The following is a 25,885-nucleotide window of genomic DNA, read 5'->3' on the forward strand; positions in this document are numbered from 1 at the left end:
TGCCTGACGATGAGGAAGTCTCTGGGATGGAATTGAGAGTGGTGTGTTATTGCTTTGGTCTGTTGAATTCGGTTTAGATGGATGCTGGATCAAGAGTACTGATCGTGCCCAGTCTGATATTGATATATTTGGAGAGATGGATACTTCAGTCTGACATGCCACTGATTCATGTCTGAGAGTGGTAGAAGCATAAGTGCGTTTTGGCATACTTAAGTTGATCTGTTTTTTCACTTCTTGGTAAGAGACTTTATTTTCAATTTTAAATTTTTGTATTTTTTTTCCTATCTTCCACAGTTCACAGTCTTTAGAATAGGCTGGATGTTTGCCACTACAATTAGGACACTGTGGTGTTGGAGCTTTGCATTCTGCTTGTGTGTGATTCTTGCAGCTGCAGTTTGAACATATGGCGTCTCCACGGCATGCTGTCTGAGAATGGCCGAACTTTTGACATTTAAAGCATCTGAACGGATTTGGGATATAAGGCCTAATGTGGCAATTCAGGTAACCTGCTTTGACAGAATCCGGTATATTTGGAGTACTGAAAGTCAAGATTATGTTTCGCGTGGGAGTTAAGTTGCCGTCTTTTCTGATCATGATATGTTTTGCATCAGAGACATTTTGATCTTTTAGCTCCTGGACAATTTCTTCCTCAGAAACGTATAATAGATCCCATTCAGAGATCACTCCTTTGGAAGAATTTAGTGTGTTGTGTGGGGTAACCTGAATCGGTATTCTGCTTAAAGAAGTAAGTTGTAGGTAACTCAGAATGTCTTGAGTAACAAGTCTCTACCAGTAGATCTCCTGATTGGAGACGTTTAACCATTTTTGGTGAACCTGCAGCATTTTCAAGGCGTCTCTGGATGATGAAAGGTGAGAGCTTGCTCACAGGTTGGGATGACAAAGAGTGTATTATTAGGAAAGCTGGAGATTCCTGCTTCCTAGTGTCTTTTTTAAGTCTCTTTGAAAGAGAGAAGTCATGGTCGATGTCGTTGTCAAATTCATGTTGAGAGCACTTTGGCTCTAAACGTGGAAATTCACTTGTTTCCATCTTTGCTCCTTTTCGCCCCGAGGGTTGGTTTTTCCCCCAGGTTACCGGCCCCGCCACATGGAGGCAGGAGCGGTGCCACCAGTGACCAAGCGGTTGTTTAAGTTAGTGGATTTGGTTAGTGATATATATAAAGAATAAGAAAAGAAAGGTGGATTGCCTTTCTGGGTTCCTACTTTTGACTTTTAAAGCACAAAACCACTTCAAGTAAATAAAATAACAGCCGCACTGGAAAATAAAGAAACTATATCACTTTGGAGATCACTCTATAATCAATGGAAGAAAATCGCTTGTCACTATCGCTTGGCACTCGGGGGCCAGAAGCTGATATGATAGCAGAGGAAAACACAGCTGCTGCTCCAACAGTTGAGTGAGATTTGGAACCATCCGTATATATCGGTAGGAAGTCAGCATAGTTTTGAACATGGCTAGCATGGAGTTGTTGCATATTTAGAGTCAGTAGACAGTTCTTTCCCCATTGCAGAAAATATGTATCACATTTCAGTTGAGGACAGGTGGAGAAGAGTAATTTTTTACCTGTTGCCTATTGTAGAGAGGAACATTCCAATTTTGGGTTATTTCAAGGAGCTGTAGGCCTGCTGTTAGTATTTTACTTGGTTTATTTTTATACAGATTGTGAAATAGTGGATTAAAGAGATATGGCTGAATAGGATGCAGAGAGCAACTTTGTATTTTGGCTGCATATTTAAGTAATAATATTCTTCTGTGGAGGTACAGAGGGAGCTCATGAGTTTCAGTGTATAGACTATAGGTTGGAGATGTCCTATAAGTGGCAAGAGCAATCTGCAGTGCATTGTGTTGTATAGGATCCAGCCAACGCAATACACTCCTTCGTGCAGAATTATAAACTGGAGCACCATAATCCAAACTGGATCTAATCAGTGCTCTGTATAAGAGCAGCAAAGTTGTACGATCTGCTCCCCAAGACAGAGCAGATAAAGCTCTTAGCATGTTCGGCTTTTTCAGACAGGTAGTGCATATTGATTTAATGTGTTCAAAGAAGTTTAACTTGCTGTCAAGAATCAATCGCAGGAATCTGATATTATCGGCAATCGGAATGGTGCAGTCTGATATCCGAAGGTTAGGGTCTGTATGCAATTTGCGCTGATTGCAGAAGTGGATTGCAACAGTTTTCTGATGGAAAAGATGATAACCACTGAGCTCAGCCCACTTTTGCACTTTATTGAGGGTCATCTGCAATTGCCATTCGATAGATTTCATGTTCGAAGAATGGCAAGAAATAAAGAGATCGTCAGCATAAAGATATGCCTCCACAGTATTTGGGAGTTCTTTTGTAATGGAATCCATTCTAGGGACAAATAGGGTTGCACTCAGTACTGACCCTTGTGGAACTCCTTCCTGCAAGAAAATAGTAGAAAGGGAGTTTTGATATCAAACCTGGAAAGTGCAGCTTTTGAGAAAGTTCTTAATAAACACAGGCAGGTTGCCACGTAGACCAAGAGTATGAAGGTCACTGAGAATGCCATACCACCAGGAGGTATTCAAATGCCTTCTCTATGGAGACCATAACAAGATGTTCGTTTTTTACAAAGGCATTGTGAATTTCGGATTCAGCCTTAATCATCAGATCTAAGGATGACCTGTTTTGGCAAAAGCCATGTTGATAATTACTCAGTAGATGTTGAGTTTCAATCATCCAAATGAGTCAACTGTAGATCATTTTTTCAAGAATTTTACCAAGGCAACTTGACAAAGAGATTGGCCTGTAACTATAACAACTGGAGGGATCTTTTCTAGGCTTCAAAAGGGCTTAAACTGTAGCATGGTGCCAGGAGGTTGGAAAAATATTTTCCAGGAAGATCCGATTAAAAAAGAGTAGCAGCAGTTGTAAGTTTTTTTCATCGAGATGCTGCAGCATGTCATAATATATGCCATCTGGCCCAGCGGCACTGTTTCGTGTTGTTTTAATGGCCTGTAAAAGTTCACAATATTGAAGAGGCTGATTGTATGGAAGTGATTGTGATGTTCAAAAGTTCATGGATCTGTTCAGTGGTGGGCTTAATCTTCTGAAATTTTGGAGTGTAGTTTGAAGCAGCTGAGACTTGGGCAAAGGTTTTGGACAAGGAATTTGCAATATCTAGAGGAGAAGAGAATTCTTGTCCATTGTAAGAAAGAATTGGGGAAGGGAGGGTTGGAACCTTCCCAGAAAGCTGCCTAATTTTTTTCCATATTAATCGGGAGTCAGTGTTTCTTTTGATAGTAGATGCGAACTGAGTCCATGAATCTTTCTTGGCTTTCCTTTGAATGAAATGCACTTTTACCCTTAGCTTCTTATAGTTAATTAGATTAGGTGTAGTTGGAGATAGACGGAATTTTGTTTGGAGATAGGCGGGGCTTTGTTTTTTTCCTTCTTCGCTTTTGTGCACTCTTCATTTCACCAGTAGTTGAAGTGCTGTCTGGTCGGGGGATTTGATAATGGAATTGAGTATTTAGCGGCAACTAAAAGACAGGATGTGATATAATCAATGACTTTATCTATGGGCTGTAGTTTAATAGTTTTTTTGTCCAGAGTGATTGCTGACTGAAATTTGGCCCAATTGGCTTTACAGAATTTCCAGTTCCTGCAGGGCTGGTCTAATGGTGGTTTTGTAGTGAGCAGGTTACAAACAATTGGGAAGTGGTCACTATCCATGGGATCTTTTAGTACGTACCACTCTATAGTCGGGACCAGTACTGGAGAACTAATTGAAAGATCAATTGCTGAGGTGTGTCCATTTGGCAGTTGTATGTGAGTGTGCGCACCACTATTGAGTATGGTGAGGTTTTGGGCCTCTAGAAGTCTTTCTATGAGTCTACCCTGTTTATCTAATTTTGGAGCATCCCATAATGGGCGATGTCCATTAAAATCTCCTAACATACAGAAAGGAGGAGGAATCTGTACGATGAGATCTTCCAGGTCTTTTAAAGAGTAAGCATGGTTTGGCGGTAAGTATATTAAGACAAGAGTTATGGCAATATGGAGAGTTATATGGACAGCAACAGCTTCTAATTCAGTCTGAAGAGGGATATGTTTATTTGGGATCTTTAAATTTATGAGGATTGCCATACCGCCATGGGCAGCATTAGCTGTATTATGATCTCTTCAATAAAGGCAGTAGTTCTTTATCGAAGGAGAAATTTGTAAGGTTAAGTAAGTTTCCTGCGGACATAGGGCAACTGGAGAAAACTGGTTAATTAAATCTTTTATATCGTCTGTGTTGAAACGAAAGCCTCTGCAATTCCATTGTAAAACAGTGTGCATCATTTAGGTTTTGTTGAGGATGATTTATCTGACTGTTTTTTCAATGAGGAGCATTTTTTCCTGTCCTTTTTTGGGAAGGTGGGGCGTCCAATATCAATTGTGTCATTTGCATGGAGTTCAAGTATGGGTTCCTCAATTTCTGAATGAACATCGACTTCCATGCTGTTGGTGGATGATTCAGTTTTCTTGCTTTCTTTAGTGGTTTTCAATTGTTCACTGTCAAGCAAAACCTTTGCATTATCAGTCGGGATGCTAATTGGAGTGTTGGTCGCTTCAGTGGTTTTAGCTTGAGGTGTATTTTTTCCAGAGTTTGCTAATGTAGTTTTAACCCAGTTAGCTATAGATGTGTTGGGTGGTATCGATATGTCAGTTTCAGCTGCTGTTGAGTGAGAGCTTCTAGTGTGAGATGCATAAGAACAGCTGGGAATTGTCAACATAACTTATCTGCGTGCCTCATGGTATGTCACTTTATGTTCTGTTTTATATTTTTGTATTTTCTTTCCTGTTTTCCACATTTCACATGATTTTGAAAAGGCTGGATGACTTTCTTTACAGTTCAGGCAAACGGTAGAATAGAAACTCTATGGTTCGAGTAGAAGCTGTAAAATCTGCTCAAGTATGCTCCTTGGAACTACATATAGGACATATGGCATCACCTCTACATACCTGCTGGGAGTGTCCATATTTCTGGCATTTACAACATCGAATGGGATTAGGGATATAAGCCCGAATTCTGCAATTTAAATAGCCAGCTTTTACTGATGATGGCAATTCTGGGGTGTTGAAAGTTAAGATTATAGATTGAGTTGGAACAAGATTTCCATCTTTCTTAGTCATTATACGTTTGGTGCTGATTACCTTTTGATTGCTCAATTCGTTAACTAATTCTTCTTCAGACACTGTAATTAGTTCCCATTCTGTGATGATTGGATGAATTTAACGTATTGTGAGGGGTGACAAATACTGGCATCCCACCAAAAGTTGTTGTTTTGAGCAGCCACTCAGAATGTTTGGACGATGCTGTTTCTATCAGGAGGTCTCCTGATTGTAGATGTTTAACCATTTTTGGTGTTCCAGCAATGGATTCCAAATATCTCTGGATAACAAATAGTGATAACTTACCTACAGGCTGGGTGGAGAGAGAGCGTATCACGAGAAAGTTTGGTATCTCATTGCACTGCGTTTCTCTTCAAATTCTTTTTGGTTGATTAGTGTCATTGACATCAGACATTTCCGATCTTGAGCATGAAGGCTGTAATGGCAGAAAATTATTCAAATCCATGCTTGCTCCTTTTAGCCCCGGGAGAGGGTGATTCTTCTCCCACGTTACCGACCCCGCCACGTGGAGGCAGGAGTGGTGCCAACCAGTAACCAAGTGGTCAGAAGAATAGGAGAGCAGTACGTTGCTAGCGGTGAAGCAGTGATGTTGCTCAGCGAGGGAAGCAGTAACATTGCGAGCAGTGGAGGGTTTAAGAAAGCACTAGTACTTGCCCCCAAGGAAAAATGCTAGATATTCGCACCAGAAAGATCACTTGGGAACTATCGCTTGGCACTCAGGGCCCAGCAGAGGTGGAGGCCCTGTGGCAGCACTATAGAGAGGCCAGAAATGCCTACACAGCTGCATATAGCAATCCTGGCAGCGACTGGTCTCAACCACAGGCAACAATGACCTGTGGGGGGTCGTGTATAAGATTACAACAAATAAACTCACCCAAGGTGAAGACATTCCTGCAACCAGAACGCCACATGGCACCATGATCATAAACTGGGAAAACTCCATCAATTGTAACAAATGGGCCTTGTGTACTGGGGTCCATGGTTAAGAAAAATATATACATACAATGATAGCCCAGTTTAATATAATATAATATATAATAAGTAGCAGCAGCTTTCAAGACTAACCAATCTCTTTTTCAACTGATTTAAATACAACAGATAAGTGCAATGAGCTGAGAGTGAGGCACATTATTCATTTTCTATTGTTGTTGCATGGACGTGCGCTGTTTTACTCCAGTGTTTATCCAGCATTAAAATGCTTGTCTCTAGGATGGGGTGTAGACGTATGCCTTTCTGGCGGTTTATCGCCTTTGGATTGTTTAATATGTTAAATGACTCTAGCCATAGGCGGTGGCAAAAGTGTTGTGAGTGGTCTACTATAGGGCAATATATTTCCTGTCAGGACTATGGCCTCAGCCGGTGCATACTTCATTTAGATTATAAAGCAGACTTCATACCCATTATCGCATACACCTCTGGTGTGGTACAACAAAGCCACCACAGCAGTTAACCAGTGAATCATTGACTTGACCCAAAGAATGATTCTACTCACCATCACCTGCAACACAGTGAGTACCCATGCCCTTCATGTCCTGGTCAGGGTCCTTCCTCTGGACCTGGAGATCATGTGTAGAGGACTGCTGCACCACCCGGCAAAGTCATCAACAAAATATGCCTTGGGTACACATCCGACCTGCCAAGAGAAAAAAGCTTCTGGACCACCTGCTGCAGGTGTGGCAGGATAGATGGGCAAACTCCCACAATGGGAGATACTAGGAAGTTTATCCCAGATGTCGGCCAAGTATACCCTAGAACCCTGACTTAGTTCTCACCAGGCCTACAAGCAGCATACCTGTTCACTGAACATGGTGCCATCAATACCAAGCTTTCCTTACTTGGAATTGAAGAAGATCCTTCTCGCGCCTGCGGTGGATTAGAGGGCTGGCAACATCTAATGTATGATTGCCACTCTATGACGAACTCTGCAGCATACTAATAACAAAGATAATGTAATCTCCCAGAGGACAAGAACACCACACACTGGACATGAAAGAAGAATACCAAGCCTTCACTTCCAAGAGCTCTTCACAAGACGAACACTCATCGCGACGGAGCGCCACTGATCTTTTGCCACCAATACTCACAAATGGCAAATAGCTTGACAAGCAAAATGACAAAATGGCAGACAACAGTTTTCTAGGACTTAACTGCACAGCACTACAGCCACCCCAAGTGGTGGAACCCCAACTTCAAGTGACAACAAACACACACTTGACAGAACTGATATGGAAACTGATCAAGACTATTAACGATTTACCACTGGACTCACCACGATTTGACATTAACCACTGACCAAGACAAGATGCAGCCTGCTGCCAACTCGCCATTAAGCGACCTGCACCACATTCCCTTACGTCAGTGGTTTCCAAACTTTATGTTACTACGCCCCCCTTTTAAAAAAATCTAATCTTGGTGCCTCACTCCCTCCTTTATTTCATAAAATAATACAGACACAATTTTAAATGGTAAAAAATGTATTAATACCAAAAAATGAAAAAAAAAAAAAAAAAACGTAATTGACAGAATAGTAACAAGGTTTCACTATATATATATATATATATTCATTTTTAAATTATTTTGTTTTTAATGCGATGGATGTGCTTGTTTATTAGCACAAAGTTTATCGAATCTAGGTGTCATTGAGGAGAGTGCTACTCGTAGCTCTTTTCCTACTAATAAACGGGCTCGATATTTGGATTTCATTGCAGCCAATGCAAAAATTCTGTTTCGCATAAATATGATGTTACGAATGGCAGCAATACTTGCATTGCTTTCCTTGACAAAGTATTATATTCTTCACTTTGGTTGAATTGAAGTATTATATACTTCAATTCAACCAAAACTGAACTAGGGTTTCACTCTGAAATTTTTGTTTCAATAAAGTATCGCATGATAATTCTATCAATTTTTCCTTTTCAATACTTGTCAATCCAAATCTTGTTCATCGACAAAAATTCTATGGGCTTACCAGCGTATTCAAAATGCATAGTTTTAAGGTGCCGTTTTAATTTGCCTGGTCTCATACTATCTGCAGCCAAAACTTTTGTACAAAACAAACACATTGGCTTTTCCAAGCCATCTATAATAACACTTGTGAATCCTAATGATAAATAGGATGAATCATATTTTCTTGTCTTGGGGTTCTACCTCCTTGTTCCCTGTTGCTTGTATTCCCACTACCTTTACTTGTATCAGCATCAGTATCTTTATTACTAGTGGATTTTCTCTTGTAACCAGTCAAAAATTATCCATTCGTCTAAAAATATTAGAATTAACTTTATATTCTTAAAAAATACAACTTCTAAATTACTAATGATTATTATCAGTAAGTAATCACGCCAAAAACAATAAAAAACACAATCGGACACCGCTGAAACCATATTTTCAACCATGCAACTAATGCTATACTATGCAATCTACTTATATATGTCATACATAGTACGGACTAAATTCATCATATCAATCATAATTCATCAGTCCATTTCAGCAAAATATAATATTTTTTTCCAAATAAATGTTTATCTCATGTTTACATCGAAGTTAGAGTGAGATAGGTGGCAGTAAATGCTTTAAAAAATAGGTTATAAAATTTAATGTTATGTTATGAAAGTTTATTTATATGTATATATTTTTTAATTTATATACGTTATTGTTATGAAAATTACATTTCTGTTAAACTTTTCACGCCTCCCAGTTTGGAAAGCGCTGCCTTACGTGGTGCCTTTACTCCCTTTCCCCTGGTGGGGGTGGGAGACGTGTCTCTGTCTTCTTCTCCCCCCCATCAATGCCTCTCCCTCTCTCTCTCTTCTCCTGGTGGGGCCAGCTCCCACTGACTTTTCAATATTTTTCATTACTGCTGTGTATCTTGGTTTCATATTTTGGGACACAGCTACCCCAAAATCTGGTTCCAAGTTAAGTTTATTTCTAAATGTGGTTTTAACAAGTCATTGCAGAGAAAGTCACCTCACATAGGTATGTTGATTGCTTGCTCTGCTTACCAAATCACCCCCATGGATTATCCATGCACCCTAGAGGTGCATGGACCCCACTTTGAGACCACTGGTCTAGAGGAATCAACACTTTTTAATAATCAACACTTTTTTTCAAAAGAGTGAAGAGGAAGCAGACGTGGAAGAGCCCAAATGGTTTAACAACTAATGACATTGACTTCATCCTCACTAACAGAAGATACATTGGGAACAATGTTAGCATCCTGAACAAGGTAATGTTGGAAGTGATCACAGAATGGTAATATGCACATTTGATAATGAGGTAAGAAAAGAAAGGAAAACAATTGGCACAAGTAAACAATACAAATGTCTTTCATATAACAGAAGAGTATAAAATGCAATCTGTACTGGAACTCAGGAACAAGTTTGAGCTTCTACAAACCTTTCAGAACCAAGATATCAATGCAGAATGCAACTTTCTGAAAGTGATAAAGCCCAAGAAACCTATAGGTCAGTGGTTCACAAACTTTCTGAACCCACACCTCCCTTGACCTGTAAAATTTCCCCATGCCTCCCTTGACTACTAGTAACTCACCATATGTAAAATGTTGGAATTCATATGTGATTCAAAACACATGGTCACTTAGACCAAACGGCTCAATGTACTCTGAACATGCAGTTACTAGGAGCAGATGTCCGGTGTTGCATCGTTCAGACTCATGCAAGGTCAAAAATCGTGCGAAGAAACACGAACCAAACGCTCACAGTAACCAGATTCCAAGGATATGGTCAGGGAACACGATGCATTCTCTTCATCAAAAATACCAAATATTTTCTATAATTATTTACAATAATACAGATCAAATAGCAGTAGATATCTAACTGTAAAAAAAAAAAAAAAAAAATCATTCTTAATACATTTTTAATATTTGCCATGTAAATCTTACATAACTATTACATCATCCGCGATGTAAATTATGGCACCTCCCCAGGGCGTTGCGACACAGAGGTTGAGAAACTCTGCTATAGGTAAAAAATCCAAAGAAAAAAATTAGTCAAGAAACACTTCTCATGATGAACTGAATACGACAAATGAATAGCAAGATAAACAATGTCAAGGACAAAATTGAGCATACTTAGTTATGCAAAGCCATTGGAAAGAGACTCAGGGAGGACATAAGAAGATCTGACACAAGAAAAGTAGAACAAAGGAAAACATAAGACTTAAATCAGCAGTCATGAGCAGTAATACAGAAAGACAAATGATACTAAACCTGAGGAATAATGATGGTGTACTTATAAATAGCAGAGAAAGCAGAAGACTACTATAAAGTATTATATAAGGAGTAAGGGAATGGTGCCAGCAGTAGGGAAAATAGATCACAAATTAGCAACACACACATGCACGCACGCACGCAACATACCTGATATCGTTCCTGATGAGGTAAAACATGAATTGAAAAAAATGAAGAGTCAAGAAGATGAAGATACTGTAGAGTTGTTAAAATTAGGAGGAAGAGACAAGGCAGAGAAACTGGCAACACTCATCACAAAATATACTAGGAAAGCTGTGATGCCTAAGGAGTGGAATAATGCAATCATAATTCTGCTGGATAAGAAAGGAGATAAATCAGAAATGGAAATTATTGATGTTTATTGCTACGCTTGAAGAAGCTTTCAGAAGATTGGACTGGTCGCAAAAAGGAGTCAGTGTGAATGGAGTACCAAAACCATTTATGATCTGCAGATATTGTGATCATAAGCCACGATCCCAAAGAATTAGAGGAAAATCTTAATCAGTTATGCACAGTTAGTAAGGATTTTGGACTAAAGATGAATATGGTTAAAACAAAAGTAATGATAACAAGTATGCCACAGGACGGGATATAATCATTGAAGGAGCAGAAATTGAAGAGGTGGATCCATACACTTATCTTGGATATGCCATCAGCTGTAATAATAATAGATGGCTGGCGGTCAAAAGAAGAATAAATCTCAGATGGTTAGTGTTCAGAAAATATAGTCACATACTGAGAAGCAATATCCCAATTTGTCTGAAACATAAAATAATGAACCAATGTATACTCCCCCACTACGACTTATGGAAGTGAAACTTTGGCACTCACCAAAAGAATAAAAGAGAAGCTGAAAACTATACAGCAAAGAATGGAATGAATTATATTAGGAATCAGACTGTTGGATAAGAAGAGAAACACATGGATTAGGCAGCAAACTCAAGTAAAGGACATTCTTATCAAAACTAAAGAACCGAAACGGACTTGGGGAGGAGACAGTTCAAAAACATGAGGACAGATGGACTAAGAAAATAACAGAATGGTACTCAAGAGGAGCTAAAAGAAATCTTGGAAGACAACAACAGATATGGACAGATGAAATTCGAAAATTTGTGGGCAGTAAATGGATGGCCACTTCACAAAACAGAAGGAACTGGAAAGTTCCTGGAGGCCTTCAATCCTGCAGTGGACTGAAAATCACTGATAATTATGACGATTCAAAAGAAAATAAAATTACGTTCTCTTTTGAGATACTTTATCGTTCTTCTGCTAATTACTGAAAAATGGAAGAGAGAAAAAAAAAAGCATTCTGTGTATCTAAATGGCTATATGTTTAAGGACAAAAATCTGGCTAACTTAGATCTGCAAAATTCTGTTCTAAAAACTTTAACTTATTCTGAAAACAAAATTAAAAAGCCATTTGTTTCAGTTTATAAGCAAAAAAAAACCTACTTTTTGAAAATTTTTATATGCTTTAGGTTTTATTTGAAGAACCTGTTTGATGAGTTCTAGCCGATTTTCAATTAGTCTCACTAAAAGAAAAAATAGTATTATGTGATCAGTTCAAAAATTTCATTACACCAAAAACTTCATTTCATTTGAAAATAATTAACCAAAAGAACATTCTAAAGTGCATTTAAAAATAAATTAAGAAATACTATTCAATGGGGTTTTATAATGATTTTCAGCTATATGCAAAGGAGATGAAACTATAAAATGTGAATAGTTTGAAATAACACAATATGAAGTTCATTGGCAAACAATCAAATGAGGTGATTGATTAACTTAGCATAAAACTGATATGTTTAATTTTGAATTTAAGTAGTGAGTACAAACACTATTTCAAAGTTAGTGTAACAAAAATTAATTTCACTCTTTTTACTACCCTACATATTGTGCATACAGAAACTATTATAGAAGTAAAAATCCAAACGTGCATGAAGACTGACACAAAATGATTAAAAACTAAGACATTTTAACGTTACATTTCAGAGTCCTACACAGGAAAAATAAATAAATAAAAAATACCAGCTGCAGTTATCAGTGTCATTTAAACTAGTTCCCATTTCTATCACAATATAGGAAGTATCACAAAACATTCAAGTTACATAACATTCAATTAGGTGAGAGTTAGTTTGTATTGTGCCAAATAATAAAAAATGACATTGTAGTAGTATTTCTACCCAAAACAGCTATTCCGATGAGATGCTGTCTCATCAGAAAAAAAACAGTGTATGTGCTAGGAGCAGTATTGAAATATCCTGATGCACTTGCAGACATTATCATTAATCGGTTAACACTTTAGAGGTCGATATCTGTAATAATATAATAATATATGATTTTGGCAGAAAATATCATGTTATTATATCATTTGGCAGAAAATATCATGTTATTTCTTCTTATAGTATGGAAAAAACATGGAAATCAGTAAGAGATATGTACAACAGTAATGTTTTTTTTTTTCTGAATAAGCAAAACAATAATGCAAGCAGCTGAATTAAATAAATCAAAATTCATGCTTTGGCAATAATCATTAAAGTTTATTTACAGTTGTATTGCTACTCAAATTGCTACCGATCACACCCTCTATCTTCTTCTATCCCTTCATTGATGTCATTTAAAAAAATCAAAAACAATGGTAGTCCCAGTACTGATCCTTGGGGAACCCCACTACTTACATTAACCCAATCTGAAGAATAACCATTTATCACAACCCTCTGCCTCCTGCCCTGAAGCCATCCCACTATCCATCTAAGGATTTTCCCTATGATTCCAACCTGTTCCAGCTTATAAAGTAACCACTCATGTAGGACTTAGTTAAATGCTTTGCATTCCAAGGCTGGTGGTTCTTTGTCTTTGCATATTGTGTTATATTGGTCTCTGGTTTCATATTCCATCATCCTACTGGCTGCTACAATGGCACAGTAAATGACTGTGCAGATGGAGATATGTTACTTTGTTGTTGTCGAGATAATCTGGTATTATTTGCTTATTCATGTGGTCTGTGAACTGCCACAGGATTCTGGTGGGCCTTTGTTTCAGTATGATGTGGGTCTTTATGCAGTCCATTCTCTCGAATTCTGCTAGGGGTTTCTTGAACTCTTCTTCGATTCTGGATATTACAATCTTGTCTGTTTCCACTTCAGCTGCTCTGGGTTGTAATTCTTGTAATTGCTGTTCCATGTCCAGTTCTGGTTCTGTTGTGTCTGTGTTTGTTGTTTTTAGTTGATTTCTTACATCCAGCTTGATTTTTCCAAGATTGCAAGAGCCGTAAGGGTCTTCTGTAGTTTTGTGTGTAGTTTTGTCCGGTACATTATCATGTCTGTCTCTAGTTTCATTACTTTGCAATATGCTTGCATCATGGACGTATTCATTTTGATTCTCCACGTCATGCATTGGCTCCTTCTTTCCTCCTGGGTGGTCACTAGTGCAGTTGTGCAAGAAGCACTTCCAGTTGGTTGAGCTGCATGGTCTTGCTCTACAGTTGTGGTAAAATAATGGGAGACCATCATTGACTCCATTTTCATCCACAGGAGACTGTCTCCAACTTTTTGAACCGAACGCTCTGCCTAAGACCTGAATGTGAGTGACTCGATGCAGTATCTCATCTTCAACCAGTTATGGAGGTGGACCTGTTTAGTGGTGGGTAGTACTTATGGGAGTGATACCAGATGGCACTACGCTCTACCTCAGCCATCACTTCAACCTTGGAGGAGGTAGGTCTGATTAAGCGACTTTTTCAATTTTCCCTTCCTCTGTGACCCCCCCCCCAGCGGGATTTGAGCCCAAGTCCATGATATTGGTGGTCCAGTGTTGTAAGCGCTGGGATAATTGCTCCTCAATACAAAATAAAAGAAATAATAATTATTTATTTTATTTTGTATTCTATATTCTCTCTTGCTCTCCCCCACTCCCAACACAGCAAATGCCTGCAGCTTCCTTACATTACATGGCTAACAGTATCACTAATTCTAATTTTTTATTCAGTGTATAATGTGGTACTTTCTGTTTGACATCAGTTTCTGCAATTTAAGATGAAACTGCCAATGGATGAATTTTCTTGAATATTTTGTTAGTATATTTAATACACAGTGAAGAAAGTATAACATTTGGTTTTTTCGATACACATTCAATTATGAGGAACCTGAACTGCTATTTTTCATTGAATGCAAAGAAACTATTATAATGCAGTTTCATTTCCAATCTAAACATGTGGATAGAATATGAATGGCATGAAATTGCTGAAAGTTGTCCTGGGTCCAATAGATTATCATCAAGTATGAAAGGCTTAACCTCAGTACTTTTGTATTAAACACTTGTAATTAATGTAGTTTCGTAATGTACAGTACATGGTTTCATCTTACTAAAATGCATGTGTGCAACTCTACAGGGGTGGTGGGACATAAACTGCATCACCCTCTTCAGTTTAATGTTTCCTTAATAAATTCCTCTATAGGTAAAATCATATAATCTCAAAGCAGTATTACATCATCCTGCAAAACTAGTGTGGCATTGCATCAACATTATGTAATATTAGAAAAGTATTGCACTATCACTATGCAATATTATAATAGTATTGCATCATCATTCTGTAATATTAGAGTAGTACTGCATTTACATTCTGTAATTTACAGTAATATTAAATGACCTTGTTTTATACAAGCAGGGACATGATGCTATCTGTCTTCCGTTCCTATTCAGCAATGCAGTGGCATACAGTCAGTTAACTTTGAGGAATAAAAGTGTAAAAATATTGCTCTTGATAAGTAGTGCTTTACAAGTTGACATATGGTTGCAAAGGTTGTCTGCGACCAGTCTACTGCATCAAGGTTACTTAAAGAAAAACATGAGATCAGAGATGTCAAAAGAAAATCTGGAACCAGAAAAGTACTGCAGCACAGGGCAGAATTTTGAATGGTCTATGCATCCACAATAGTCGTGCATGTTCCATAGACCTGAAATCCATGCAGAAGGAACATACTGGGGGTAAATGCAAGTTATAAAACTTGTCCAAAAAAAAATTTGTGATGAATGGTCTGAAAGCATATCAACCTCATAAGAAACCCTTATTGACAAATCCAAAAGGAAAGAACAACTAACCTGAATTAAAATTGGACATTAAGCAACAGGATTCGGTAATATTATCTGATGAAACCAAATTTAATCTCCATGAATTGGATGGTAAATACTACATTCAAGATAGATCTAACAAAGCTTAGCACCTATCTGTATTCAATTAACAGTAAAACTTCTACTGGGCCAGACTGCTCTGGTACGAATAACAAGCAAAGGAGTACGTAGAATACATTTTTTAATGATACTGTTAATGGTTACTACACAAAAATTTTAAAGGCAACTCTTCTTACTCATCGTCGGAGAGTTCTCTCAGGGAACAGAAAACTGTGTTCTCCAACATGAGTCTGCATCATGCCACACTGCATGTAAGGTTAGTACATTACATAATTATTTAATGCAATTTATAGCATGCTAATTTTAACTTGTTTAAAACAATAAGTGGTTTTTATTTGTTTTTTTTTTATAAAGCTTAGCTTTTCAGAAAGAAGATTGCAATATCTGACCTTTTTCATGGCCAGGAAATAGTCCTGATTTGATCCTGAATGAAAACACGGGAGTGATATTGGACAGAAAATTGCTAAAGCAAGATAACATTTCAAGAAACACCATTATTCAGGTCGGGCAACATGAACTAAGGTGATTTCAAATCTGATACAGACAGGCACAAGGCAGTAAATAAAGATCTGTAATTAATCTGTTATAGAAGACCTATTAGTATCCCAACCATATCTGTGTGCTGCTGGTGTATTTTTTTTTCCATCTTATAACATAATTTTAATGCAATCACTGATCACAATGAAAAGGCATTTATATGGCGTGCAGCATATTCCTGTGATTATTTAAATCAATATGTCTAAATAGTTTTTCCTTAATTTATTTTCTTATTAATAAAATTATGGGATATAAAATTCCGAAGTAACTGGAATTTTATATCCCATAATTGCAAACTTGAAATTTTATTATTGTATACTGTAATTCTAATTTGTTATCCACTTTAGGCCTGGTGATGTTAGCCAGCTGAATTATGAAGCATAAACTTGTTGTTAAGCACCTGTATTCTGGTGGTTATTTTGTTCACTTGTGTAACTGTTCCAACAAACACTCTTAACATTGGTTTAATAGTGTCTTACAACATTGTCTTAATATCATTTGCTAAGGCAAGTCCACTCTGTGAATTAAATTATCAACTGGGTACATCAAGAAGACTTAAAAAAAGATAATGAAGCTGGTAGAGTATCTACTGTAGTCTTTACAGAATGTGAAAAACACAAAATTCTTAAGATATGCTATAGAATGTTAAATGTATCAAAAATTATATGATTTTAATTATAAGGATTACCTTGCAAAGGAAGCATCTTAACAGAGAATTCTTCAAGTAATGAAAGAGATGAAATCAGGTCTAACTCTTGATGGATGCTCTCAGGAGGGTCTTCAATAAGTTCTAAACATTCTCTAATAAAGATAATGAAGCTGGTAGAGTAAGTATCAATAAAAAGAAAGATTACCAATTACAAAATATACAGGCTAAATTAAAAAATTTTATAGTTTATAATACAGTGCCCAAACAAATACAAAACTCCTCAATGGGTGTATGTTTCCCATATGTAAATTTAACTATTCGCCTAACTGTTTTTTAACAATTATTTTCAGTGAATATCTCAACTTATCATAGGACAAACTGAGTCATTCTTATTTGAGCTTGAGAATAACCTCCCAACTCTTCTTCTACATTGAGAACTACTATCTCATTAATCTAGCAGAAAGTGAATGTATGAGAAGTGCTGGATGAAAATTAGCTTTTTGTTCCTCTTCAACCAGACTGTAAATCATGATTTCCAATAAAAGCATTTTCTATGTGCTCTCTATTAAAAATGAGTAAATGTTGAAGTACAAATTAAAAAATAACCAACCTTAAACTTTTTGTCAAGAAGTGAAGTCAAAACCACTTCTCTTCACATAGTACTGTACAGTACTATGTACTCTAATACACAATGTCACCTACAACAAGAGAAAAATGCAATAAACAGTGCACTTTTTCATTCCATTCCTTTGATCATTGTCTTGCAAGGTCATTGCAAGGAATTTAAGCAGCTCAATTTCCTATTCTTTACAATCATACACAATGGGCAAGCTAATATGCAGTTTCACAAAACTGCTTCGAAACAGGCTGAGTTTGTTGAACCCTTTTCCATATTAAACAATGTCCTATTTTGGAATTTTCAGCCAAAGCAATCCTCTGGATCACTATCTTTTATTTTAGGTAACATATTAAGGATGCTATGCAAGCTAAACATGTTGATAAGATGGATATAAGATACCCCTAACCAAATGGAAGTGCTAACTGGACAGACCAATGTACCACTTGAGCAAGTGGCCGACCTCAGAAATAAATTTGATAATTCTGAAGTGGTGTGCTATATTCACCCATTTTAGAAAACAAAAAAATCAGAAAATGGATTTCTGGACTACTTTGGATATTGATCTGTATTGTTGCTGAAGATGTTACCTTTATTGTTCCTAAGTCTAGGTGTAGTTGTCAGACAATTGCACAATATGTGATTCACAAAATCAGCATTATAAATCAGCAAGCCAAAACCAATACCTACTCACAGTGCTTGTCACATCCCCTAATTACTGTAAGAGAATTACTGTAATTCTCTGGAATACCATTCAAAAAGCCTCAGAAGTAAGTTAGCAAAAACTATCGTATCTGATTATACATTTCCATAAGTTGGAACTCCAAGATGAGAAAAAGTCGTAATCACACACACGCATTAGATACTGACAAAGGTGATGAAGACCATTGTCAATTACCATGATTAAGACTGGTTATGTAAAAGACAAAGTGCACTTTCACCTGAAATGTTTTGTAGTAAGCAGGAAGCCGACCGGGCTAGCCGAGTGGGTAAAGTACCTGTCCGGCAACCCAAAGGTCGCGGGTTCGATTCCCGCCTCGGGCTTGGATCAAAGTACTGCAAAAACCTTGGGAGGTGCAATATGGCCACAGAAGCCGATGCGCCAACAACTACCAAATCAAAAAAAAAAAAAAAAAAAAAGTAAGCAGGAAGTGATGGATGCAGGACACAAAAAATCATCAAACACCACCGCCACTTCATCCAATTAACCCTTAACCCACTGTATCCCCTAAATAGCAAGCATATGCTTTAGTACCCTAAATGTAAACATGTTCTGGACAATTTTCTTTTTTTTTATATATAAAAAAATTTATTTTTAGCTTTTTTGTTCAGTTTAAAATGTTGTTTTATTAATTAAGATTTACAAGCTCCGAAATTTCACAGAGCTGTGTGCATATTTTTAGTCATCTTCTGTTATAACATAAAGCCTTGTATAAAGCCTTGAATGGTTTAAGCATGCTCAATGCTGATGGGATTCTTCCTCTAGCTCAGAAAAATCACCTGAGAGGGCATAAAATCAAATTGAGGAAAGACAGATGTAGGATAGACGTGCGGAAATTTGTCTTTAGCCAGCGGGTGGTTGGTTGGTGGAACAGACTTCCCTCCCTTGTGGTGGAGGTTGATAGCCTAAATAAGTTTAAGGCTCAGCTGGACAGGTATTTTGAACGAACAGAGGGGTGAAGTGGAAGTGGGTTTTTTTTTTTTTTTTTGGCTGATGCTGCATAAGCTTGCTTTCTTGCATCAAATGCCTCTACTAATGCTAATGCTAACGACTACACCCAATTTCCAATTTTGCATCAGAAAAATATCCCTCAAAAAATAAAAAAATAAAAATTCTGAAAAATGCATATAAGGTAAAAAAAAGCCGAAATATGAAATGTCACTGGTACATATCCTTTTATCTCTGTTGAAGTTTGGGTAAGGCTAGGTTATATTCATAAGGCCTCCATGAATTCCTTACATTTTTTTGTTGTGAACAACTACTAGAATGCTGGGGTTACATGTATTAGCTGCATCTTTTTCAAAGGTGCACTGGTGTACTATATCACTCATCTCCAGGTCTCCCTGATGTTAATATGTTGACTTAAATTCACAGTTCTAGGGACCAGTAATACTTCCTGACGTAAGTTTTCCCACACCATCGGTCCACCCAGAAAACAGAATTCCAGGACTGAGTGTATGGAGGGGAAGAGAGATTTAAGTATACCTGCCAGTGTTGAAGTAAACTTTGATATTACGGTTTTGTGCTATCTTGGTAATTTTTTTCAAAATTCTACCTGGGTGATAGGGAAGTGGAGTTCGCAGAATTTTGAAATGATCTGAGAGATTACTCTCTTAGAGAAATTGTGAGGTAGACAGTTATCAACTGTTAGCAGCTTTTGAAAAACTAATTAATGACAAAGATCAAATATTGAAAATGAATGGGCTACTGTATAACAAAAACCTGCTAACACACAACATATACTATCATACACAGTATATGACCCATTTTAATTTTTTACTGTTAGCATTAGAGGCATATGATGCAAGAAAGCAAGCTTAAACAGCATCAGCCAAAAAAAACCTCCCAATTTCACCTATCCATTCACTACAAAAGCTTGTCAATATCTTCCTTGAATTTATTTAAGCTATCAACTTCCACAAGAACAGATGGAAGTTTATTCCAGCAATCAACTACCCACCGGCTAAAGGGAAATTTTTGCACATCTATTCAACAACTGTCTTTCCTCAATTTAATTTTATGGCCCCTCAGGTTTGTAACCTGAGCGAAAAGAAGAATCGCATCAGCATTGAGCCTGCTCACCTCAGTCAGATCACCTCGCAGGTGCCTAGTGTCCAGACGCTACAACTTGCAGAACTTAAGCCTATCTTCCTAAGGGCACCCGGTTGTTCACCTCAACAGCCTTGTTGCCCTTCTCTCTACTCAATCTAGCACCTCTACATCCATCCTAAAATAAGACTCCCAGAGACCTATACATTGTATTCAAGGTGTGGTCTGACCATTGCCTTATACAAAGAGAGATACGCACCTCCTTATTGCTGCTAGCAAAATTCCTGTATATCATTGACAAGACTCCCATGGCCACATGTCTGCACTGCTCAGAAAACTTCATATATGACTGCACAATTACCCCCAGGTCTCTTTCATTCTCCACTACCTTCGGTGTAACACCACAGTTGGTACATTTCTCTGGGGTTACCAAATACAGTACTTTGCATTTGTCAATGTTAACTTCGGTTGCCACTTCTCAGCCCATCTGACCAACTTTACCAGATCTTGTTGCAGCAGCATACTGCCATTACTGTTATTAACAACCATTCCAACCTTTGTATCATGTGCAAACTTTGACATTAAATTTCATATACCTTCATCAATATCACTGATAAATAAACAAAACAACAATGAGCTCAACACCAAACTTTAAGAGGCACCAATAATAACATTAGTTCACAAAGGGCAGTGTCCACTGATTACCACTCACTGTCTTCTCCCACTCAACTATCCTTTTATCCATTATAGCAACTTGCCCTTAATGCTATACTGCTCCAATTTGTACAGTAGTCTTCCATGTACAACGGTATCAAAAGCGAACCTGAAATCCAAGTATATGATATCAAAATTATTTTTTGCATCCAGTTCCTTTGTGACCATGTCATAGTATCCAATCAAATTGGTCAGACAAGACTTCCCCTTAACAAACCCATGGTGTCTTAATTATTACTGCAGTCTTGTTTAGATGATCTTGCAATACTTCTTTAACCAGTGACTCCATTATTTTCCCTGGAACAGAAGTCAAACTAACAGGTCTGTAATTTCTAGTGTAACCCTTTGATCCCCCTTTGTGAATTGGAGATACATTTGCACATCTCCAGTCCATGGGTACTTCTCCTGAGTCCAAGGATGCTCTCATAATTGGGGCTAAGGGTTTGCTTACTTCCTCTGCCACCTCCTTTAATATAAGGGGATAGATCCCATCCACCCCAGGTGCCTTTCTTATGTTTAGCTTCAACAATTTCTCCCCCACTTTGCTCTGTTATTACAAAATCATTTAACCCAGTGTTAGTTTGATTAACATCTGGCCTTCTCCTCCTTGAATAACTCCTCACGTGTGAATGTTGATGCAAAATACTCATTTAGATTGGCAGCTATCTGAGAATGATCACTCACAGTCTAACCATTACTGACTGAAAGGGCACCAATCTGATTCATGCCCCTCCTTTAGAGTTTATACAAGTAAAGAAGTCTTTGCTGTTTTTCTTTGCATCCTTTGCCAAAGATTAACTTATAATCTGCCTTCGTTTGCCTAAACTTACATTGTGCCTTGATTACAGACTAGCTTATATCTACCATAGGCTTCTGTGTTGCCTGATAATTTATATATACATCCCATGCATTTTTCTTCTCTGCCACAAGTCTTACTAGTTCATCTGACAGCCATTTGGGCTAAAGCCAGAACAGTATATCTTAGCAGGAAAGAAAAGCCTAGTAGCTTCCAAGATTAATTGCTTGAATGCTTCCCATTTAGAATTTGCTGTTGGTAACATCACCAGTTGGTCCCAATGTATACAATTTTAAAAATCTCAAAGACCACTGTAGTCACCTTTATGAAAGCAAAAACCCTTCCCTTTACCCCTGACGGTAGTTTCATCTTTAAGTAAATCCACATCAGTACACTGTGATCACTGCCACCTAGTGGCTTCTTTATCTGTAAATTCCTAATGCATGAATAATCACTGCTAATAATCAGATCAATCGGTTGCCTCTCTAACATGATGCTTTAGAAAACAGAGATCCAATAAATCCACAAAAGGCTTGCTAGTGTTTGAGTGACCAACCCACAAGTTCCAGTCAATATCTGGGAAGCTAAAAATCTCCCATTATAAGACACTGATTTACTGGCCCACTCTATTTCTATAATTGTTTATTATACTCATCAGAGTCATTAGGCCTATAACAAACTCCTACCATCATTTTTTCTTTCCCAGTGTTTATGTCACACCATACTGACTCAACATTGCTCTGTCCATGTATGTCAACTGGATGCACTTCCTTAGATTTTATCTGTTTCCTAACTAACAGCATAACCCCTCCTCTCTTCCAATCCTGTCTATCCTTTGTACTCCCAAATTCCAATTCCACATTCTTTATATCTGTGTGACACCACATCAGAGACGCGGTGTCACACAGATATAAAGAATGCGGAATTGGCAGACACTGGTGGACATCAAAGGCAGTTATTGTCCCAACAATATCCGCTATTGATGTCTTGACCAGCACTTCAAATTCATCAAATTTATTTACTATACAACTAGCATTGGTGTAGATGCAAGTATACATGCACCTGTTCTTACTCTTAGTTACTCTAACACAGCCATGTATTTATTTGTTCCGTGATGTGTCCCAGCAGTTCTTGAAATCCCCAGCACCTAACTTTCCAGGATGCTGCTTATTCCAATAGAAGCAGTGCAAGAACCACTTCCACCACTGCCTGTGGCTACTGTTAACTGATTAGTCTGTGAATCAAACCAAGATAGCGGTTTTCTGACCCAACTAACATTGCCTCGATAGCAGCATCAGAAAATATTCTTGCACCCTTTCTATTTAAGTGTATCCCATCTCTGTAGGAGCAATCTCTCCTGTTAACAAGCACAGACAATGCTAAGCAATTATATATGCTAGCGAAATAGGTTATTCATGCACATGTAATCCATTTTGATAAAAGTACTGGAAGAAAAAAAAAAAACATATGAACTATAATGCAGCAGTTGGATTGGGAATTCACATATTTTGCATCATTATTCACCACATAAAAATGAGTGTGCTACAGAGAAAAAGGTTTCACAGTAGAAGATTTAAACAAAATCAACTATTGTTAAGGAATTCACAAGAAATGAGAAAAAAAAGTGAAAGTTTTCATGATTACTTGCACAGAATAAAGATTACAAAGTTTGATTTTTGCTGATATATGACATACAGCTCAATGAATCTGTACGTTAAAACTGGAACAGTATTATTTCTATATGTTAAAACTGGAATAGTGTTATTTCTGTATGTATAATTGTTCATACCTTCTAAAGAGAGGATATCCATATTTTCGGATATTATTTGTTGTGAAGTACACTGATGAGCCAAAAGATTATGACCACCTACCTAATATGATGTCGGTCCTCCACATGCAGCCAAAACAGCTCGTATCTGGTGAGGCATGGACTGTAGAAGATTTCTAAATGTGTCTTGTGGTATCTGGTGCCAACACGTAAGCAGATCCTTTAACTCCTGTAAGGTCTGTGGTTGAGAAGCAGCAGATCAGAGTTGCTGTTCCAACACAAATCACAGATGCTCGATGAGATTGATGTCTGGGGAATTTGGAGGCCAGGGCAATACCTGAAAGTCTTCTTCATGTTCTGCGAACCAGTCTTGAACAATCTGGGAGGTGTGGTGTGGTGTGGTGTGGCACATTATCCTGCTGAAAGACAGCACCGCCAGAGGGGAAGACCGTTGCCATGGAAGGAGTGTACCTGGTTAGCAATGATGTTTAGGTAGGTGGTAGACATCAGAGTGCCCGGCACATGGATGACTGGACCCAGAGTATCTCAGCAGAACATCGCCCAAAGCATGACACCACTGCCACCGACTTGTTTTCGTTCCACAGTACATCCAGGCACCATCACTTCTTCAGGTAAACAATGCACACTTACCCAACCGTCCACATAGTGCAACAGGAAACGTGATTCATCTGACCAGACAATCTTCCAATCACTCAAGGTCCAGTTTCGATGCTTGTGTGCCCATTGTAGGCGCTGTCTTCAGTGAGACATGGTTAGCATGGGCACTCGGAGTGGCCTGCAGCTACACAGCTCCATTATCAGCAGAGTTCAATGTATTGTATGTTGTGATACATTACTCCCATCACTAGCATTCCAATTACCGGCAAGTTGCACCACAGTGCCCTTCTGTTTCCATGTACCATCCGGGAGAACCTTAGCTCACCTTGAGCATCGATGAGCCATGGTCATCCAACACCTCCGCAGGTGGTTCATGGGTTTCCCTACCGCAGACCACTTTTGGTAGGTACTAACCAGCTGACCATGAGCACTCCACCAGCCATGCCGTTTCGTATAAGCTCTAACTCAGTCATCTGGTCATTACAATTTGGCCTTTCTCAAACTCCACTGCCTTTCCCATCTGAAGAACAAGAGTAACACTGATTAACAGAGCTCAGTATCAGGTGGTTTTATACTGTGTCCAGACCCAGGATGCGCCACAGTACACCTGCAGTTGCTACGATTTGCATAACAACTCACTGGTCATAATGTTTTCGCTCATAGGTGTACTTGTAATCCATGCAAAATTGGATGACATTTCTCTCTTCTACCATATCACTAATTCGACAAACTTTGTAACCTGCACTTGCTTAAACTCTTGAACAAGTTTGATGTCACTTTAAAGAAAGTATGAGAGAGAGAGCTCAGTTTGTGGATACATCTGTAAAAATCTATGGTTAATAATTGTTAGTGAAATTTTACCTACTTTGGTTGTGTGCATGGGTGCTGGCAGCAAGGTGGTGCAAGTGCACCACCTTTGGATGTCGAAGTAATATGCAATTTTTAATATTTTCATTAATTTATTGAAACATAAAAACAATACAAATTGAAACATAAAAACAATACAAAAAAAAAACTAAAATATTAATTCAAATAATTTAGCAAAACAAGAACAAAATTAAAATAACTCTTGCAAAACAGAATTAGACCCCATTAAATTTTGGTCATTATTTTTAAATAAAAATTGCAATCTTCTCAGCTTCTCTACAAATATAATTTGATATAGGTACGTTTGTAAAATCTCATTGCCAATGACGAAATTTCATGCCCTTTTCTTTTTCACTCATCCCCATGGCCTTACTCCCACCGTTCACGAAACATTGGCTCGACTATACACATAATTCAGTCAAACTTGACTTAATTAAGATATTGCATGTATTTGAAAATTTGGTGAATATAATTTCTTCCCATATGCACCACCATTCATTCAGCACGAGTAGTACAGTGATATTGTCACTGTCCTCACCACACCAAGTGGAGAAGACCACGGTTCGAATTCTGTTGATGACAGAGGGAACTTTTATTGGAGTTTTTCACTCCGTGGCTAAGTTAGTCGGTCTCAGGCATAGATAGCCGAGTTTTTTTCCCAAGAAATGGGTTTTTTCGTCCAGCAAAACAGTCAATGTGACGAGAGGACACACAAGCAATTTACAGTCTTAGCACATACACAGATAAACATAATAACTTAACTGGTGACCCTAATGTAATACAGCAGAATGTCGCTTATCCGAACTAATTCGGACTGAGATTGTGTCGGATAATCAAACATACATGAGAATACCCAGTTTATACGAAACAAATTTTAAAAGGCCTACAATAAAATTATTATAAGCAAGGTTATTCCTAATGTATTTTCAAATATGAAGTATTATAAAATA

The 25,885-nt window shown here is 37.8% G+C and overlaps 1 protein-coding gene across 1 annotated transcript in view; it reads right to left on the reverse strand.

Annotated features, from left to right (window-relative positions):
• The window catches only part of LOC150089359 (NBAS subunit of NRZ tethering complex-like), a 1,057,261-nt gene that overhangs the window by 584,498 nt on the left and 446,878 nt on the right, over nt 1-25,885 (reverse strand). The window contains exons 32-33 of the mRNA XM_090389247.1: nt 16,826-16,938; nt 11,863-11,942 (exon numbers count right to left, since the gene is read on the reverse strand). Coding sequence (XP_090245373.1) covers nt 11,863-11,942; nt 16,826-16,938 — 193 coding nt within the window. The remainder of the gene's footprint in view (nt 1-11,862; nt 11,943-16,825; nt 16,939-25,885) is intronic.

This window comes from Mastigoproctus giganteus, chromosome 2, assembly GCF_048544385.1.
Source record: "Mastigoproctus giganteus isolate SK-2022 chromosome 2, ASM4854438v1, whole genome shotgun sequence".
In the NCBI taxonomy this organism is placed as follows: Eukaryota; Metazoa; Arthropoda; class Arachnida; order Uropygi; family Thelyphonidae; genus Mastigoproctus; species Mastigoproctus giganteus.